We start from the raw sequence: 22,511 nt of genomic DNA, 5'->3' as shown, positions 1-22,511 counted from the left end.
CTCGGAGGTGGTCTAGCAATGGATTTTCCTCGCTCAAAGAATGTCGCGTGCACAGAGAGGAGTTCACCACCCTGGCCTACAATCTAGTCTGAGGTGGTGAAAATGGAAAAAAATGACTCAGAGAAAAATACAACAAACTGAAAACACGGCCATAGAGACAATACTTGAGAGCAAGGAGGAGATGACATAGCTGGAAAAACTGACACAGTCAGGAGATAAACCTGAATGCAAGTGTGTTGAATCAATTTCCTGTCCCCGCACTGCGAAATGCAAAACTGAGTTTGCTCAATTCAACAACAAACAAATCAATATTTCAATTTTACTTATGACACACATATATTTTTGAAAATGCACAAAACCTTGAACCATTACAAATTCTTCTTCACGGTTCCATGATTGTTAAATACATACACAATGAACTATTTGAAATTAATATACATATTGTAAATATAAACAAAACAATGAACATTGATTTTCTTGTTGAATTTCCCAATGCATTGTGGGATAATCTTTTCCCTTCGTCAGGGGACTGCAATAGAAAAAATATGTATAACGTTTATTACACTGGGAAGACACAGTACTAATAATACAACCATGCATTAATTGCACATGATGACATGTCTGTTTGACTGAATCTGAATGTGGAACTATCAAGAAGTGCAAAAACCACCTTTACAAGTGCAAGGTGTTTTTTACACTTCTTGATAGCTCCACATTCCTCCCAGTGTACTAAACATTGTTGTACATATTTTTTCGATTGCAGTTCCCCTGACAAAGGGATAATATTATAAGATAGTAAAGAAATACATCCCTATTTCCATTCTCTTAAAGTCACTCTCAAAGTCACTGCCAGTGAGATGAGAGTTCGAAAGAGCAGTGCCAGGGCTGGCAACTCTAATTAGCATTCAGGAAAGGAGTTTTGATGTATAGAAGAATGGAGATATAGTGTTTAACAGAGAAACAAGACATCATTCGATTTAGAAAATAGTACAGACATAAATAGCAACTGAAATAAATTGAAATCTATCTTATATTCCCTTTGGACACATTTCAGACAATGCTGTCGGTTAAATAAGTCCCAGATTTCTGAACCTCAGCAAAGTCATTTTCCAGACAAATTTTGAGCAGACAATCATCTACTAGAAAGTTTTATTTTCTATCCTCAAATTAAGACTGAGGACCTTATCCATTACTTAAGGGTCAATGGGACTGCCTTTATCCACTTTCAAGGGGTGTACTGGTGGGAGGGGAAAGCCCCACTGACTATACACCACTTCAGTGTGGCATGCAGTTAGTGCTCCTTTTTCTCTATGCCTGCATTTATACTACAGTAGCAGCCATTGGTCTCGCCCAAAGCAAATGTGGGAATGTACCTCTGAGCAAGACCTCTGACCTCCTGGTCAGGGACTCTGCTCTGTATCTCAGCAGCTCCACTGTTGCGCCATTGCTGCTGCCCCCTATTCCTCTCTGTTCAAGGCCCTCCACCACCCGCAGGCTCCTGTCTGTGCCTTATCCCTGGTGGTCCAGTGGGAGGGCCTTGCTCTTCTGCTGGTCTGCTGTTGTCTGTCTTTGTGCTTTTGCTTGTTTTTCTGTCTTTGTTATTATGGCGCCTTGCATTTCTGTCTTCATTTGTCTTTTTTGTTATTGTGCCTTGTATTTGTTATCTGTTGTCTTTCTTTTCATTGTTGGATCATCCATGCCCTATTCCTTTCCTGCTGCTGCCCCCTCAGCCCGTCCCCCTGCTGGTTCCAACTACCATCTCCCAGCTGCGCTTTCCTCCCCCCTTCTCCATTCAATGGCAGCAGCTGCACAGCAATGCCGCTGGCGTGCCCAAGGCAGGCCTGTCTGTGACCTGACTGGGACCGGACCGCGACCTACGCTAGGACCGCGGCTCTCTGACCACTGTTTCTATGACTCCGCTGAATTCCACGCACTCAACCCCAGAAGAAACAATGACTGCCAGCTGGTAATGCTGAACACCAGCCACGGCCAGTTCTCCTGCTGACACTGCTGACGTTCCTTCACCATCCGCTGCACCCCCACGGCCGCCGCACCCACACTTGATGCCAGCACCATTGAAGCCCTGAGATTCATCCACCTCAACTAGCGCTACCCTGCACAGACATGCTATAGAGATCTGGGACCTCCTTGACACCCTCTCGCCAAACGTCACCCTCTTCATCAAAACCTGGACCACCTCACCTCTACCTCTGAAATCGCCACCGCCATCCCCTAGGGATACAAGATCCAGAGGAAGGACAGTCTCAACTGCCCAGGAGGAGGACTCACCATCTCCACCGAACACCTTATTTACCAGATCTAGACCAGCCCTACAATGACCCTACCTGGCACCTTTGCCTACAGAACCACCCAAAGTTCGTTCACCACCACCATCGCTGACCTCATTGCGCCCCTTGCCATCGCCTCTATGGACTAAAATACTCATTCGGGACCTCAACTTCCACCTTGACAACCTCAACCACCCCAAGTCCGCCACCATCCTGGACAACCTCGCCACCCTTAGATTGAAACAGCTCCTCACCACCCCCACCCACAAGGCAGGACGCACCTTTGACCTCATCTTCAGAAGAGGGACCAACATCCACTTCAGTCATTCCACCCAACCCCCTTGGATGGGCCATCACTGTGTTCACTTCTCTTTCGACAAAACTACCGCTCACAAATCTACACCACGCCCATCGCAAAGGGACTTAGAGCATGTTCACAGAGGAGCACCTAAACACAACCCTCAACTACGACCCCCTCCCACCTCGACTGATGCCCACTCTGCAGCCAAAGAACTACACCGTTGAATCACCAACTGCGCAGACAAACTCGCCCCCCTATGCAACCCTGACAGACAACACCTCAGGAAAGCTACCTGGTTCACCACAGACCTCAGAGAATCCAGAGGCACCTGCAGACATATCGAGAAGCAATAGAGGAACAGCAAAAGCACTGAAATCCAGACCACCTACAAGAATGCCATGACAGAATACCACCAACTTATCAGATCCAGTAAAGGGACCTTCATCCTGAACAAAATCCTTGCTAACCCCAGCACCTCAAAGGAACTCTTCAGCATCATCCAGGAATTCACCAAACCCCCCAGCAAAGCCAGGGACATCACACTCTCCCAGGACTTCTGCAATAAGCTCTGCTCCTATTTCCATCGAAAAAATGGAGGCCCTCTACGACAACTTCAGCAAACAGGCTCCAGAAACCACTCCTTTTTCCAGCAATGACAGGCAGGCTACCATCGCCGCCTGGACCTAGGTCACCACTGAAGATACTGGCACAACCATGAAGAGCACTCATTCAGAAGCCCCCACGGAACCCTGCTTACTGCAAATCTTACACAGATATGCCGGCGCCATAGCACCCAAGGTACAACGCACCATAAATGCCACCTTTGAATCCAGCACCTGCTCTGACAACTGGAAATGTGCAGTCCCCCCTCAAGAAACCCTCTGCAGACCCAATGGACCTGAAAAACTATCGACCCATCTCTCTCCTTCCCTTTGCATCCAAAGTCACTGAGATCGTCAACGCCCAGTTGACCAACCTAGATGAGGAGAACGCCATCCTCGACCCTTCCCAATCTGGATTCTGCATCAACCACAGCACGGAGACCGCCTTCCTTGCCACCACAGATGACATCAGCATACTCATTGACCTCGGCCACACCACGGCCCTCATGCTTTTAGACCTCTCTGCAGCATACCCCCACGGAGCACGCCCTGAACCTCAGCATCATACTTAATTTCTCCCTCACGATGCATCGCCAGATCAATGCCAACACCTCCACTTGCTTCAACGCCCTCTGCCTCCTTCGCAATACCTTCAAATGGATCCCTCCCAAATCCGGAAAGACCATCACCCACGCACTCATAACTAACAGACTGGACTACGGAAATTCCCTTTATGCCGGAATCAAGAAATCCCTGCTACGGAAACTCCAGACCATACAGAACACCACAGCCAGACTCATCCTCAGCATCCCATGGCATGAACACATCACTAAACACCTGCAAGATATCCACTGGCTCCGTGTTAGGAAGAGAGTAACTTTCAAGCTACTCACTCCCCCTACAAATCCCTCCACAACACTGGACCCAAATACCTCAACAACAGAGTCTCCGCCATGTACCCAAGAGAAACCTCCGCTTTGCCGACATTGCCCTAGCTGAAACCCTGCGCATCTGCAGAACAAGAGCGGGTGGAAGAGCCTTCCCCTATATCGTGGCAAATACCTGGAACAAGCTCCCAATCAACATCAGACCCCCCCCCCTCTGTACACCTTCAAAAAGAGCCTCAAGACCTGGCTCTTCAGCTGACTTGGAGCTGCACCTCCCCCAACTCCATTCCCTTGAGACCCTCAAGGGTGAGTAGCGCACTTCATAATTCCCAGATTGATTGATACTGCTGGCACACATGTAGCATTGGCATGATATGTATTACATAAGGAGCCAGGCAAGCATTTGCTGCCACTTTCTTAATACTAAAATGTCTGTGGGGCATATCACATTAAGTGCCAGGGCATGCAAAAGGCATATGAATCTGCTTTATGCATCCCAACAGGATCTGAAGGAGGTGCTTCCTTTGCCCTGTGCAGTATTAGACACAAGGACACAGGGACACGACTCTGCTATTTACAGATGTAAGCACATAGACAAAGGAGCTATCAAGAGGCACACTAGCTGTACGCCACATGGTGGTGGAGCACAGTCAGTGAGCCCTCTCTGGTTTTTCATCTAAAGGGGAGAAAGTTGGTCCCAGGCCCACCGCAGGCATCTCTCTGCAGGCAGATGCAGTCACTCACTGAAGCCACCTGCAGGGGGATCTCTGTCATTCTACTAATGCAGACTTCATTTTCACCTGCTTCAAACAGCCATTCCACCTTTCAATTATGTGCAGTCCCAAGTGCAATGAGTTCATGACTGCAATGGAGACAGAGCATGTGTTGTGATACAGTGCAATGTCCCTCTGCTCCCAGCGCACCAGCTTAAGTGTAAAATAATGTTCAGGAGCATGATAACACCTAAATATTTACTGTGATTTTTGCTTTTCTAGTCTTCCAATGTCTATGAGATAACCTCCAGGTGCAACCTGTTTTATTTGATGTTTACCTCTTAATCCCAGGTCTATGGCTCGGTTTTTTTCATAAACCGTGGAAATCCTTTAAATATGGAGGTTCTAGTGGATTCCTGGCCTGAATTTAAAACTGTGATATGTAAGAAACGACCAATGGTGAGTAAAAAGGACGAACATCTTATTAGCACTACTTGCAGTGCCTGTTACTGTTTTTAATAATTATTTAACGGGAACAGGCACTTTCAGAGCTGGAGAGCTTTTCAAAGTTAGTAAAGATTTTGGAACTGTCCCTGTTTGGTATATAATAAAATACCAGATAGCTCTACAGTAGATGATGTGGAATGTGTTTGGGAGAATTATTTATGACACAGAAAACAGCTATAAATCATACATCATATAGGTGCAACGTTGTTGTCAGCCACATTCTAGTGTCCTAAGTTATTGTCTGCGAATGATTGTTTTTATTCAGATTTTGTTTTAGATCTCTGGCTAGCAGAGTTGAACACTGGTGTGATTTTGGAGGGAAAAGCCACGGCAGTGCACCTGAAAGTGGAGCACTCCTTGGTCCCTGCCTGGCTCGCTTTGTCTTTGCCATCCTCATATACTAGCGGTAAATGGAGCCAACTAATCCAGTAACCACAGCATCTCTGGATACATTTGGAACTAATTGGTACCCTGGACATCTCACTTGTCTCCTGGTCTGATACTGACCATTGCCGTACTTCTCATCAACATGTGTGCTCACGAAGGGGCATACCTTGTGTTATAATAATAGCATCATCCTACTCCATGAACTTATTTCTTTGCTCCATTGTTGAGTAGTTTTCTCACAGAATTGACATCATGTGTATCATTATTTGTAAGGAAAGTGCTCCAATAACATGTAGTGAAGCATCGCTATGTAAAATAAATTAAATCACACATGAGGAAACCTCTTCCACTGCTTACTTTCACCAATTACTTTGCTAATATTTGGGTTCAGGGGACACCCTCGAATATTTTCTGGTTCCATGCACATTCCCACCAGTATTCTCATCTTTTCACCCCCAGTCCATGTCCCTTGGTACATTAGATACTGGCTGTCACCCATCCCTACTCACCATTACAGGTGGGCGTAACTCGCAGAGTTTCTCTCTGCGTAATTCTGTGGGGTGAAAAAATTCAGCAAGATTCCATTGAGTTCCGCCAACAGGAGGAAAATATGCAGCTTGTACTGCAGTTTAGCAGCGCTGTAAAAACTGCACGAACTTCATTAGTTGATGTTGCTGCCACTCTCGAGTAGAATCTTCTCGAGCTGCAGTCAACTGATCGTGACTGCACACAGCCACCCATCTTAGAAAATCCTGTTAGGGGCAAATCTTGCTCATGCTCACCAGCTTGCATTTTCTGAAATCTCGCAAGAGAAAAATTCCCCACAAGACGACTGGCAGAATGTGTCTGGAACTCTGCAATAAAGAGTAATGTGGAGTGAATAAACTTCAGCCTATTCCGCAGGCAGAATAAACCATTAGCCCATCCCTACTCACCATCTGCCCCTAATGCAGCCACGCTTATTTCTCCCACTGACTCCTTATAAACACAGGTGTCCAGACTTCACTTACACATTTGCAGCCTATTCTGCTATAAGTATCCAGCCAATCAAAGCGGACATGAAATGAAATGATATCCTCCTAACCCCAAGAGAATCAGAAACATCACTCCCTAAATTGGTGGTTATGACAGAATCCTTCTCCCTGTATAGTTATAAAATTAATTAGAACATGCCATCCTATTTAACAGGGAAACAGGACAATGGAAGATAATGACAAGTATGATAATGACTTCACACAATGACCCTCCTCAAAACTATTACAGTGAGTGAAAGTAGAGGTGGTTAAAATGGTGGTTGCCTCTAGATATGATTACCTACTGAGAATGTTACCTCTCCCTATCTCTATCAAAGTTCTAAGATCAATATATGAAAAGATTTAGGGGCATATTACCAAGGGCCATTATCGGCGCTTTAGCAGGACTTTATCCCGCTACACTGGCGATAATTTTATCGCCCTATTACCTAGCTGTCGCTAACACCAGTTAGCGACAGCTAGTAGGAGATAGCGATCATGACATGCAAAGTGGGCGTGCCAAGATGTTAGCGACTGGAAACAGTCGCTAATATTGCTATCTCCTATTACCAACAATGGCTCAGTTTTGGAAATATTTGCACTAAGCGCGAATATCTCCAAAAGTTAACGCCTGCCCTGACCAGTGCTTAGCCATGTTATCCAATGGTAGGTGGATAACATGGCTAAGAGCATTGTCACGGTAATACCTGAATATCGCTGTATTGCAATATTCACGCATTTCGAATGATTTTTATCGTTTCTGCAATAAACCTTGATAAAAGCAAGGTATCTCAGCGATAAAAATCGTCATAGCGCGGCGATAAAATTATTCGGTCTAACCCTGCTTAGCGATAAATATCACTATTTCTAGGTAATATGCCCCTTAGTACTTTATATGGAGAGGGAGAAGATCGAGACTCTGGAACCGCAAGTTACATGCAGCCACTAATTCTACAGATATAAGTCTCTGGAATATGTCTCCCAAATGTCATACCGAGACCAGGATAGTAGGAAACTGCCATTATGGCTGTCCATTTAAAGGGCCTTTCTGGCCACCTTACCCAGCCTGGGTTGCCTGAACTGTAAGAAAAAAACATCAGACCTAAATCTGCCTCCATTTCTTTGCTCCAGGTAGTTTCAATTGATTTGCTCCAGAGTGACACCCCATAATCCTTTGAGAAAATCAGACAGGAATTTCATTTACCTTCCTCCCAGTGCTGGCAACACAGGGAATTAGTGCACTGCTTAAAGAGTAGATTTGGAAACGGGCCCATTGAACTCCAAGATGCCTCAAGTTGTCATCACTAACGCATTTGAAAATCATGGATGGATAATTTCTGGCTTTTGTGGTATACTGAACTCCAACTTAAGTAGTGGACCAAGAAACTAGAATTAAGGACCTATTAAAACTTTGGCGATGTGATGCCAGGACCACCCTGCCGCCACACTGCCAAAGCTGTGGTCAGACCGCCCTCCAGATTAAGAGTTTTCCCTTGTTTGATGGGCTGTTTTTTGGAATTCCCACTGTGCTGCCTCAGAAAATAGGCTCCGTAATCAGGAACGCCATAAATTGTTCCTGCACAGCATGGACCTACAAGTCCATGCTTAGCATAAACTGGGGTGCATACATACAGGGGGCACATGCTGTTCTCCCCTGTGTGCATCCCATGTGGAAGAGGATTTTGTTATATTCACCCTGCTCGCTCTGTGTCTCAGCTTATGTCGCGCGCTGAGCTCGTGCTTCCTGACTCTGTGACATGTCCAGTGTTCGGTCCAACGGCGGTTAGTTGCCCGTTTGGTCCCGATCTTGATGGTTGGGTTTTCTACGTCTTTGCTTAATAAAAGACCCTAACCTACACGACACTGGTGTGCCGCCTGTCTTCCTTTTATAACATTTTGGCGAAAGTTGAAGGCGGAGGGTAACGAGAGAAAGAAAAGACAGAGTTTAACGGAAAAGACGACGCAAGAAAGAAAACCCGACCAAAGGAAATACCCGCAGGCCAGAGAAAGCGGATTGAAATTAAAACCAGTAACGTAAGCCTCAAGAGAAGGTATGTTGAGTAATCGCTCACCGTGAAGGGAACTGGAACTGTCTTCGTATGAGGCGTGACGGAGCATTAACTGTTGATCTTCAGCCCGTCAACGCAGGCAACAGCGCCCCCGTGGTGCCATTGCTCTTAAAGGGGAAATTATCGCTGTAAACAGAAAGGCAGTACCAGTGAGCCCCACCACTGGGGGGGAACAACTAAAAAGGGAAACGCACTCAAGCAAAGAAAGTGCATTTAAAACAGATACGAGCGTAATTCAGGCTACAGTGACACACTCACTTTTAAGCAACTTCGTCACCGTGTGTCACGCAATCACAAGGGAACTGCACTTTGATTTTGGAGAAAAGCCCAATTTACAGTGACACACTCACTTTAAAGTTAACCTTGTCACAGTGTGTCACGCATCCACAACGTAAACGACAGTGACACACACACTTTAAATTGGGATATTACGAACCTTGCCGAGTGGTTTTCTCTCTGATTTATGTTTTTATGAGATTTGTGTTAAGTAAGCTTTTCACATTGCTGTAAGTGTTACTCTTGGGTATTCACTATGAAAGTGAATAATGCCATCCAAGCCCCTGTCCCTTTTCTAAGTGCCCCGGGTGAACCATCCAAGGAATGGGATGATTGGTGTGAGGCATTTGAGAATTACATCATAGCCTTGGATGGTACAAAGTTTTCTGCCATCAGGAAGAAGGCTTTGTTACTGGGTGCTTTAGGGAAAGAGGGACAAAGAGTATTTAAATATTTGCCGAACCCGCCTTTAGACATTGATGATGTTTACAAAGATGCTCTATTTAGACTGTATACGAGGTTAGCTAAGCAGGAGAATGTAGTAATGCGCAGGCACAAATTTTACACTGCCCCTCAAAGGGAAAATGAAACAATAGATGAATTTGTCTCTAGGCTAAGAGAACTCTCTGTGAAATGTCAGTTTGGGAACATACAGGATGAGATGATTCGGGATCAATTAATTGTGCAATGTTTTAGCAAAAAAACACAAGAAAAGTTGTGGGCAGCCAAAAACCCCACCCTCACTGAGGCAATTACTATTGCTAAAGTTGCTGAAGAAAGCGATAGGTGCATGAAGGAGCTTAAACGAATACAACTGGGACACACAAGTAGTCAGGAAGTTGCAAGTTTGCAGGCAGATGCTTCAGAAAGCATAGGTTTAATACAAGGGAGACAAACAAATAAGGGGGGGAAATCCACAACCTCTTTTAATAGAAGTGGGACAACAAGCAAGTTTAAACAGACCACACGGTCTTGCAACAGATGTGGAAGCCCTTTTCACTTAGCTGATTCCAAGAATTGTACGGCTTTGTCTAGGGATTGCTTAAAATGTGGGAAGAAAGGGCATTATGCACGCATGTGTAGAACAAATAGCTCAAAAAAGGTTGCTATGGTTGAGAGTGAAGCTACTGATGATGAAGCGGAGGTAATGATGATTACGTCTGCTGGCAGCAAGGAGTTAACAGAGGGTGTTGTCCTATCTCGGCCTAAAGCAGATTTTGAGTTGAATGGGATTGTTGTCAATTTTATGGTGGATACAGGGTCGCTTTATACAATCATCCCAAAGAAATTGTATAATTCATCTTGCACCGAGTCTGTTTTAGTGAAATCTGACATCACTCTAAGAGGTTATCAAGGGGTGAGCATTGGTGTCCTTGGATTCTTTGAGGCCAATATTAAGTTTAAGGGGAGAACTACTCAGGGAAAGGTTTATATATCCCCACATGGCCCTGCAATATTGGGATGGTTACACCAATATGAGCTAAATATAAGGGTGAACCCGAGAGCTGATCCACCTGTAATGTGTGTGGAGGGAGAAAATGTGTGCAATATAGTTCATGAGAACCTAGAAGCCATTCTTAAAAAACATGAAAACATCTTCAATGAGAAATTGGGGGAGGCTGTTGGTTACCAACATGTTATTAAAACCAAGAAGAGTGTAGCACCTGTGAAACACACCGCAAGGAAGATACCCCTATCCGCAAGGGATGAGGTCAGAAAGATTATCAAACAGTTATTGGAGGATGACATAATTGAACCTGTGGAGGCCACACAGTGGTTGAGTCCAGTAGTGATCACACAGAAACCGGACAAATCCTTGCGCTTCTGTGTGGACATGCGAAGTCTTAATAAAGCCGTCATAATGGATAACTTTCCACTTCCAAACATAAACGAAATTGTCCTGAGTTTGGGTGGAGGAAAGATCTTTTCAAAGTTGGACCTCCGCAGCGCATACCACCAGGTAAAGCTTCATCCGGACTCAAAGCAATTTACATCATTCATCACTCCGGAGGGTACATACCAATTCAAAAGACTTCCCTTTGGCCTCTGCTCGGCAGCAAGTGCGTTCCAAAGAATCATCACAGACGACCTCAAAGACATTGAAAGGGTAGTATTTTTCCAGGACGACATCCTGATTCATGGTTTGAACATTGATGACCATAATGTTATTCTAGATAAAGTTCTCACTGCTCTTTCAAGGGCTGGTTTGACATTGCAAAGGGAAAAATGTGTATTTGCTGTTGAGGAAGTAGATTACCTGGGGTACCACGTGTCTGGCCTTGGTATACAACCCAAAAAAGACCTTGTAAGCGTAATTTGTAATGTGTCTGAACCTGATGACAAAGACAAACTAAGGTCTTTTATGGGCATGGTTGAGTACTATGCGAAGTTCGTAAAAAACTTTGCAGAAAAGGTAGAACCCTTGCGAATCATCATGCGGAAAGGGAAAGGTTTCACTTGGGGTGCAGATCAGAGGAATGCCTTTTTATTGATCAAACAAAACATCTTAGATGCTAACATTCTCTCAAGTTTTGTGCAGTCATATCACACCATCCTCACTGTTGACACCAGCTCTGTTGGGATTGGAGCGGTCCTAACACAAAAAGGGGGTGGTAAACAAAACACTGTTGCATTTGCTTCGCGTTCTCTGACTGAGACAGAAAGGAATTACTCGGTCATAGAGCGTGAAGCATTGGCAGCTGCATGGGCAACCCGGTATTTCAGAGTGTATTTATGGGGAATCACATTCACACTCAGAACGGACCACAAGCCTCTGTTGAAGGTTTTAGCCCCTGGGGGAATTAGAAATTGCTCAGGGAGGTTAGCGAGACTTGCTGTTAGTGTCCAAGAGTTCACGTGTAATGTAGAATACTTACCTGGTTGGTGCAACAGTGTTGCGGACTGTTTATCTAGATTACCCGACACTAAAGAGCTGCCTAAAGAGTTGGTGACCGAGAATGTGGTCGCGTTTTTAGATGACTTAGAAAGTGATTTACCCAGTTCTATATCTAGGAGGGAATGAGGAAAGATCTTGTCATGGATGGTTTAATTAAGATGTGCAAGGAAGGGGTGTCAAGGCAAAGTACTGTCTCACCTGCTCTTAGGCCTTATGTTCAGTTACAGGATGAGATTTCCTTACAGGGCGAGTTTATTCTTATGCGGGGCGAAAAATATATACCTCTGGTATCTCTTAGACCCCGTATCATTGCCTTGGCGCATGAGGGCCATCTAGGCCAAACTCTTACTGGTAAACGCATCAAAGCTGACTTCTGGTTCTGTTGCATTCTTTTCATTCTCTGTTTAAGGAAAAGAGATGTGTTATATTCACCCTGCTCGCTCTGTGTCTCAGCTTATGTCGCGCGCTGAGCTCGTGCTTCCTGACTCTGTGACATGTCCAGTGTTCGGTCCAATGGCCGTTAGTTGCCCGTTTGGTCCCGATCTTGATGGTTGGGTTTTCTACGTCTTTGCTTAATAAAAGACCCTAACCTACACGACGCTGGTGTGCCGCCTGTCTTCCTTTTATAACAGATTTGTTTCCTCGTGGCCATGGTGTTTATGGAGGAGGATTCTCCATGACATTGCCAGTGGAGATGAAACTCGTAATATGTGTGGCGAGACCGCAGCAGTCCCAACAAGCACATTACGGCCTCCTGACAGCTGTAACACTGCCAGGGAACAGCAATTCACTGGTGTCTGTGGAAGGTTGTGGTGATCTGACCTCCCGAGACATTATAGGGCGGTCAGGAGACCACCACTGCCATGCCCCCAAATTTCAGGCAGTTTGTGGACCCCTACACTTGTAATTGGACCCTTAGATGGCAGAATGTTGTAAATAGAAGCCTGGAGCCGGGTATAATTTAGGTTGTTTTATTCAAGATAGATTTCAGGTCAAGTCTTCAAGATGTTAATATAAAAGAGACCCACCAGGAGTGACCAGCTTGACACTCAGCCTGCCTGGTTCCAGCTTCCAGTTGTCACCAGGCTTAGCCCTCAACACTCCATGATGTCACCAAAGGTTCTAGTGGTGACATCATGTGAATGACAATGAAATCCCACAGGTAGAAAAGAGACAGGCTAAATACAACACATCTCCTTTCTTTAGGGAAATCAAAAAGATAAAATTAGAATAGGTAAAATTAGCTTTGATGTACCCCTCCCTATAAAAGTACACAGTACACTAAAAGTACACAGTACATTCTAAAAGATAGATCATTGAGACTAGGGTACACATGGATTGTAAAAGTACGTAACACACATTCTAAAGATAGAGTTATTAACACAACCCAAACAGTTACTAACACATCCCAAACACAACTCGTCCCAAACACAACTAGTCCCAAGTCCCATCCCCTTTCCTTGGGAAACACAAACACAAATTGATTTTGTGACAAAAATGGAGTCCACTTTGCTCCGTAACAGGGTACAATCTTCCCCGTGAACTACAGCTTGGGGTAGCCATTGCTCCGCCCCCAATTTTCGAATGGGGTACTCACCACCCTTTAAATCTTAATAAAAAAAAACATTCTACACTGTAACGGGGTACAACTCTCCCGTGAATTACAGCTTGGAGTAGCCATTGCTCCGCCCCCAATTTTTTCATAGGGTACTCACCACCCTTAAATTAAAAAAAAAACACTCTGCACCGTAATGGGGTACAACACTCCCCGTAAACCACACCTTGGAGTAGCTATCGCTCCGCCCCCAATTTTCTAATAGGGTACTCACCGCCCTTAAATAAAAAAAAACACTCTCAAAATAAAATAAAAAAAACAGGGTATCACTCTTCTAACTGGAATATAACCAGCTAAAATAAACCAAATGAGGCACAGACTACCCCAAAACACACCACCCCCAAAATAGACAACGTTACGCCACGCCCTGGATACAACATAGCGGCAGTCATCACCCCCTTGCCATTTACCCACCTGAAATATACTGGAAGAGCACTGGCCTCCACAAAATACACGAGCCAAAATTCCAAAGAAGCACAAAAACAAGGTACACACCATCTCAAGTAAACAGTCATGACTACTACTGATTCACATTAACCCCACACGGACAGCGAGACAAACATTACATTGACCAGCAATAATAATGCAAGTGTAAGTCTCGTGCACCGGTGAGCGGTCTCTCACCCGAGGTAAGCAGAGAACTGGGAATAGCTGTCCACCAAATACTTCAGATGCTGGCATCCCATCTAACAGTAGAAATGAAAAGTATCTTTATTTTGAACCCCTGCATTGTCCAAAACAAACAGCCTCCAATCTTAACGGCATGGCCCAAAAATTGCTTACATCTTGCTGAAAAGGGGCACCGTCTGCCAGTACTCTCAGCAGTAACTACACGATGAAATATCCAAAAGTCTCATACATCCCCCAAAAGCTCGTTTCTATGGTGATCCTCCCAAGAAAGACTCCTCCGTAATGCGATATTAATTGAATATGGCGGTACGCATCCTGCGTCGCACCGGGTGGCTCTGCGCACGCCGCCGCTCTCAAAAAGTGCAAGTGCAACACAAGAAGACATCACAACGTCTCAGGGAGCTGAAACACGAAGGTATGCTCCTCACGTTCTTCGCGCACTTCTTTTTTTTAAACATGAAGAATGACAGTTAATCACTTCTTGCGCACTTCGCTTAGCGCTGTGCTGTTACAATTGTGTTGGCTTTTCTGTGTATAATAACGTGCGCCGCTTCAAACATATCACTAATTTTGTGCCAATGTGACAGTCTTAACATCTTCCAAAATGAAGCCGCTTTTCTGCATACTCTCGCAAAAACTGCTAACGGTGCCTTTCTTTTTTTAAACATCTGCTGCTTACTGTTCGTTTTCAACTCTCCAAGGCTCACGATCATGACAGTTTTGACAAATGCACTCGGATGCTTGTCTTCTAGCATACTCTGACCGTGCCTTGTTCTGTTCAAACTCTGTCTCAGTCACTCGATCACAGTCTGCGATCCCAGCCTTGAATAGCAGTCAAAACGCAACCTGAGTTAACAGCATCACATCCTCTCAATTACTTTTGCACGCAGTATTGATGTGTCAATTTAGTAAATCTTTCCTCTACTGCTGCATATCTTCACATAATGTTAAACTTATGTACATCAACACCCTGGGTTTGCAGCTGAACATCACATGGTAAATACGGGCCTTAGTGAACACAAAGAGCATAAAACTGATACTAACCACACCTAAAATACACATATGTCAAGGTAGTTCCATAATGGCACTGGTCACCAGCTATTTTTGCAGAGCAAGACTTTCCCTGGAAGACCTCTGGTGAAGGTGCTAATTACAGAACGTTGATCTAATGTATATACTCATTTTCGGTCCGTAGCTATCACTGGCTTGTGGGAAGGCTGACAGGACTTGTGAGCCACCAGTGACAGCCTCTTGACTTAAACAACTACAGATTGGCTATGGTGGATGGTAACAACACCCCACTTCAAATATCTACATTCTCAGACACTGGGGGGTGGCTGAAATACCTACACACACTGAATGGCATACAGTAGTGCTTCTCTTTGTGACATTTGAACAAAGATCACTATTTCACCGCACCTGGGGCAGCTGTAGAAATTACTGAGATAACTAACACTCCTGGTGTCCACTGAATAATGTCACACAATATATCTCAGAAGTAGTGAGATAAGGACCGATGATTGTGGGAATAGGCTGAAAACAATAGTTTGAATGAGACATGAAAAGATGAGCACCCGGCTCTACTGTCTTTACTTCTTGTTCCTTTTAACGTTTGCGCATTTCAATACAAACCATAACGCACCACCATACATATCACAATGTCAACGATTGTTGAATACCTCATCCTCCATAGAACATGGTTAAAACCCTGAAACTCTGTCCCCTCCTACACATTCCAGTCCCTCACCCTCAGTCACTTTTCCCCCCAAAGATGATACAAATGTTACACCAGGCAATCCAAAAGGTTATGCAGGTGCCACAGTCATTATTCTTCCCGGAAAACATCAACGTTTCAACATTGGTCAGGGGGTATTACTTGTGTTGTCATCAAAGAGGATCTTTAAAAAAGCATGGTTGTTTACTAACCTTAAGGGACAATGATGATACTCTGATTGGTTAAAATTGTTTAGCATCTTGTCTACTACAACACTGCCCTTATACTTTTCACACATTAGCATCACTTATATGTAGACATACAGATGCACACAAAACCACACACAGATATATAAGTCAATGCTAACGAATCCCATCACCAGCGGTAGAAACACGTGTTCCCTCAAGCAGCAAATAAACTAAGAATGTTCTACACAAATTCTGAGTTGCCAGGACAATACATTCTGAGGCATGTGGGATGGTGTAGGATCAGTTCCTCATATGTCCTTTCCTTTTAACCAACACTATAGGCTATGCCTGGAAATCTCTACCAAAAAGCTGTGGGTCAATGCCTTGAGCAGGGCCTATGCCTTATGCAGTGAAATCGGTTTTCTTCATTAAAACTTTAGCATGGTAGAATTAGAGTGGTGACCCATTCAGTGCTTACAAACTAATCAGAGAGCAAGGTTTCACAATCTTCTCTTCATCCTCTGCACCTAACACTTGATGAAGACTGACTCCAAAACGTAAAGCCAGAGAGAATCAGCCTTCTGCTGGTAAAGAACTTGACCATTGACTCACCATCTAGTCCTTGGGAACCTGAGAGTCCCATACAACCACATGGGGAGACCCCGTATCTCTCTATGCTTCTCTTAGAGTGTCAGCATCTCTGCTCACTCAAACTAATGCCTGGCTTGTAGAGCTAAGTTCCCATAGACTAAAGGAGGCACTGTTACCTTCAAGCACATTGCTTCTGTACCCTCAGTCCAGAGGTGAGAATGGTAGCATTAGCACGGATCCTGACTGAAGAGGTTTACTGCTCTTCATATCTTTGCCATGTTGTTTTTTGGAGAGAGTTTTACATAGAATTTTAGTTAATGTACCTTTTGAATGGCATTCCATGCTTGGTTAGATGCATATGATTTAGTTGCTGATGGGCTAAGGTTGAGCATTAAAGCATTACAAACTCCATGCTTTTCTGGATTAAACATCTCAACACACAACCTTAAAACAGAGATCTGTAAGAAAGGAAAATGGTGTATGCATGAATGTAGGAGGTATTACCTAACTGAAAGGCAGCAGAGCACAGTACAGGATCAAAGACAAGCCTACACCAATGAATGAAAGGAAACGTAGCTGGGTTGAAGTCTGTTCATGCGTTGTGCTGTAGTGTTTTTTAAAGAGGTGCGCATTTAACTCTTGTAAATGAGAGCAGCACAGGGATGGTCTTAATTCATGGCACATGAATGGAAAAGGCCTTCTGCCTTTTGCTATATTGTACAATGTTGAGACTGCAATCTGATAAGAGTATTGGCTGCAGCTGTGTCATGATCCATCAGAATGGCTCTCAGCGCAAAGATGTTCAACTCTTCTCGTGATCTAAAAACATGAGTTTTTATATTGTGAAGAGTGATTTCTCTATTCCCATCATACTTGGGAAAATACATGGTGAGAAAGAGGAAGCGCCCAATAAAGGGCAGCAGGATAACAAATACAATGAAAATAGAAGCATAGTGTTCTAAAATGAGTTGAAATGATGGGGACAGTCAGTGAATTTCAAAGACAGGAGTGAACAAATGTGAGAAGCACCCACCAGAGACCAGTGATGCAATGCTGTAGAAGGGTCAGGGAAGTGCAGCTGCTTCCTGCAGCAGGGATATGTTGAAGAACAATAATACTGATGGTGTTAGATGCAAACGTGTTGAAGTTATTGTGGAAGTAGCCTCCTTCACAATCTTATTACCATCTAGAAACAAAAACAACACTGAAGAGTATGCTTTTGCAACAATCCCAGCAGACTGAGGGAGCACCTCTGTAGCGGCAGTGACAGGTCCAGGGCAGATGATAGAAGAATTCCATAGGTGCATCTGCAAGTGTCGTGTTCTAATCTAGGACCCCGATCAATATTGTGACCTTATGCCCCAATACAGCTATAATCCATTCATACCCCTATATTGGCATAAACAATCAGAGCCATATTTCAGCCATATATCAGAAATTCGCCTCTGCAGCTCATTACAGTACATGACACAGCAGAAGCCACTATCTAAGATTCCTAGATTAAACTCCGAGTTCTTTAACAAGATAAAACCCAGCAACCTGGGAAAGCCCCGCTTGCTATGTTTTGATTAGAAATAGAACTCTAATGAGCACTGAAAGGACGATCACTTCCTAGTGACATCTTTATTGACGTCTTATGTCCAAAAACGTACGTCAAACAAGGCACCTTTCAGGTATAAATAATACTAGCGTAGCGCGAACGATGGTGTGGTGAATACAGGAGCCGAACAGCTGTCCCTTGCAGAGCCCAGCAGATGCAAGCAGCCCACGGACGCTGCCCCTCCTCCTCCTTGACGAGCTGTGAGAGACGCAGTCTTTTCTCCTGCCGAGAAAATCCAGACTGGGATATCGAGTCCTGGAAGGAGATACAAAACCTCCAACATTCTATTCCAGAGGTATGGTGTTGACTAAACCCTTAGAGAGAATTCTTGAAGCAAACCTTGGCAAAACCAACTTAAAAAACTTAAACTGCTACTTACTCCCTCCAAAGTATTAGGCTTAGGTCAGGTACACTGGGGTAGGCGTAGTTAAAAGCACCAGTTGAGTACGTTAGCCTAATATATATATGAATGTATATATTTTATTCATTTTAACCATTGTATGGCTAAGAAACCATATCAATGCTTTTACAGTATTATTTCGCAATCCTCCTTTTACTGTATGCACTTTTTATAATAACAAGTCTTGCAATTCTGGCAATTAATTTCTCTTGCATGAGAAGAAAGACTGTTCAATAAATAATACCTTTTATTGAAAACGCCCATCTCTCTATTCTCTGCATCTTGGTGAAAGTAATCTGCACAACTGACTGAGTAAAATAACTGTCTATTGTTTCACACGACTCTAGAGATTGACTCTTATTGTAAGGAGCAAAGATGTCATGTTTATGCGGTTGTTGGAAAACTGAATCCCTTCTTGTCTGCGCCAGGGAAGCTTATCACTTCCTATTCAGTCAAGAAAGTTTCCAGTGACCTCTGAGCTAGTTGGCACAAAATTAAATCAATGAGAATCGGACTTGCACAGCCGGGTGTAACCAAACTAAAACAGTGATTAGTCTGTGGCGTGCTACCTGGGAAAGACGCTGTCTGTGCCGGTACAGCGTAAACAGTGACACTAATACAAAGCTCCCCCCACTTGGAAGAAGACTCCCTGGTGCACAGCACTGAGAGGCACGATGTGCCTTATAAACAGTTCATCAAATTGAATCCAAATGTTCAACACGAAGTATCAAAGAGGTTCCATGATTATTTAATTCACATCATTTGAACAGTTCATCAATGTTATGAGGCAACGTATACATCATCCAACTTAAAGGGTCATCCAGCAATTAATTGTCCCAATGCATTTGGGGCAGATGACTAGCCCTTCCTCAGGGGACAGTTGTATGTTCACAGCATCAAATCTAAACAGAAAAAGCAGATAAATGCAGATCATAAATAACACAAAAATTCCATCAGGTCATTTAAACCGTGTGGTTGCATCGTCGCCATGTAGCGGATCCAGAAATATTTGCAATGAAACGCGAAGATCTGTTACAGACACGAGTCAAAACTGACAATACCCGGATGGTTGTAGTTTCCAAATATTCCATCATGAGTAACCGACTTAGGAATATCATCACTAAACATTGGTCTTTACTCAGTCTTGAACCGGATTTTCAAGGAATCTTTACACAACCACCGATGTTTGCCTACACCAGGGGCCGCAATCTCAAGGAAATCTTGTCTAAACCTAGTGCACTGATTGAACCTGAATCTTACAAAGGCCTGAGACCTTGCTACAACTGTAGCAAGTGTAATAACTGTATCCAGGGCAACACTACTAATCACCCCATGAAGGGTCATTCATTAAACTGCGAGTGAACGCCACCTGTAACTCGAACAACCTGATTTACATGTTGAAATGTCCCTGTGGCAAATGCTACATCGGCCACACGGAGAGAAAAATCAGAACCCGCTTACTTGAACATAAGAGTAATATAAGGACTGGGAATTCTAAATCCATGATCGCTGTACACTTCACGGAGCAAAAACATTCAGTAGCTCAGCTCAAGTTTCTAGTACTGGAACAAGTGACACCCACACACAATAACAAACAGACTCTTTTGAAAAGGGAAAATTTCTGGATCCGCTACATGGCGACGATGCAACCACACGGTTTAAATGACCGGATGGAATTTTTGTGTTATTTATGATCTGCATTTATCTGCTTTTTCTGTTTAGATTTGATGCTGTGAACATACAGCTGTCCCCTGAGGAAGGGCTAGTCATCTGCCCGAAATGCATTGGGACAATTAATTGCTGGATGACCCTTTAAGTTGGATGATGTATACGTTGCCTCATAACATTGATGAACTGTTCAAATGATGTGAATTAAATAATCATGAAACCTCTTTGATACTTCGTGTTGAACATTTGGATTCAATTTGATGAACTGTTTATAAGGCACATCGTGCCTCTCAGTGCTGTGCACCAGGGAGTCTTCTTCCAAGTGGGGGGAGCTTTGTACTAGTTGGCACAAACCCAATTAAGTTTAGCTTAGTCAGTAGAGACCTGGAAGACCGCACTTCAACGTCTAAACTGCTGTTTATGTTATTCTAATGCGCAGGGCCTATTGGGAAAATAGGAACTACACTACATGGCGCCCAACGTTTGGTAAGGCGATAAAACTAACACAAGGCGTTAGAGTAACTCAGTCGTGCATTTTTCACACAGACCCTTTCTACCGTAAATACTCCAATAGACGTCTGGAGTGGGTTAAAGGTTAAAATCCGCCCGAACTTAGTAGGAAGAGATTCCTATGTAAAGCTCTGGTTTATTCAACGTTGAAGGATACAGTGTTCCAAAATATTGTGCACCTAATCTTTGTCTCCTTGGAGACCTGCTCTGCAAAATCTTCATTTATACAATGTCAAATAATGGCAATGAAAACGGAACCGTTGATGCCGCAGTAAATGCGACTCAGGAGGGTCCCGATGGTACAGGGACTACTGAACCGGGTGCGATAATCATCCCGGTCAACATAAGAAAAACTATAACGTCAAAACTTATAGAAAACGGACTGACTACACAAGGTGGCACAGTCGTCTTTGGGATAGAGGCAGACGAATATCGGTAGACAGAGGTATTCTATTCTTGGATAAAATTTCCTGTGGCAAACGCTGCAACACACGAGTTCCACTACTACATAGTAGGGGATCCACCGGATGAGTACGCTCCTTTCGAGGAGATTGAAATCCCATTAAAATACCAAGAGCACTTGATCTGGAGAAGTGTGGCTCAGGGGTTAGAGGCGGCATACCCGGAAGCTGAGATCGGTCCTGGACCAGGGTTCAATTCCCCGCCTTGGCGGGTCTTGGGCTAAAAATTCCACGGACTCGATAATTCTCGCTCCGGTGCCTTCTCGACTCACGGGTTCTCACTCTGCGACTCTGGGCAATAGCTTGCTTAATCTCCACAACGGCCCCTCGCGGCGGGATGCCTGAATTTCACCTTGTGGATACCCGCTGGGGCTATCACACAGGGGAATATCAGGACGGGTTCCCTAAGCAAGCGCCGGGACACCCACTGTGGGTAGCTGTGCGCTATATAAGCTCAAGTACATTTACATTTACATTTAAAGGCGCCCTAAAACACAATGATCATATTACCAGGCTCGGTCCACTAGGTAGACCAGGAGCAACGTGGCCGGTTCTAGCCAGCTACACACCACATTCGGACATTGCAAAAATGTCAAGAGATGAGCTGTTAACACAGCTAAAAACCTTACTTAAAATACATAGACAATTAGTCCAATATGTAATGCGGGCTGCAACAGTCCAAACAGCTGTTAATGTTCCACAGCTGACCCCTCATCAGGGGAACACAAATAAAATTACACCACAGAACATACAATCATGTCTTGGTAAAACACCCATAAAACGGGAACAAATTCCTTTCTGGTTAGCGCAGAAAATTACTCAAATAGAGGCAGTATTTCCGAATACTACCCCTATTGAGAAACACAGAATTCTGACCATCTGCCTTCCAATTGGGGTCGCACCACAAGTGGAAGACTGTGACACTTGGGGTACAGTCTTTGCTTCCATTTACACGAAAACACACGGTGTTCCGTCAATAGCGGTAATACCAGATGTGCTAAAACAGATTCAGAATGAATATGGCCCAGAACCTGCTTTAACTCTTGGTATGAAATTACCGAAAGACTTCAAGCAGGTCTCGGCTATATTACTAGCCAATATAAAAGGAAAAGCAGCATCTGTGGCGATCCGCCAAAAATTGAAGGAAACAGATATAACAGATCAACCAATTGAGCTTGCCAGAATTATAGAAAAA

General features: G+C 44.1%; 1 protein-coding gene across 1 annotated transcript in view; it reads left to right on the top strand.

Annotated features, from left to right (window-relative positions):
* LOC147678945 (glycine N-acyltransferase-like) overlaps nucleotides 1-22,511 on the top strand; it is a 238,623-nt gene that overhangs the window by 538 nt on the left and 215,574 nt on the right. The window contains exon 2 of the mRNA XM_086942442.1: nucleotides 5,143-5,250. Coding sequence (XP_086798568.1) covers nucleotides 5,143-5,250 — 108 coding nt within the window. The remainder of the gene's footprint in view (nucleotides 1-5,142; nucleotides 5,251-22,511) is intronic.

Source organism: Lissotriton vulgaris, chromosome 11 (assembly GCF_964263255.1).
Source record: "Lissotriton vulgaris chromosome 11, aLisVul1.2, whole genome shotgun sequence".
NCBI lineage: Eukaryota > Metazoa > Chordata > Amphibia > Caudata > Salamandridae > Lissotriton > Lissotriton vulgaris.
This window is presented reverse-complemented; position numbering and strand designations above follow the sequence as displayed.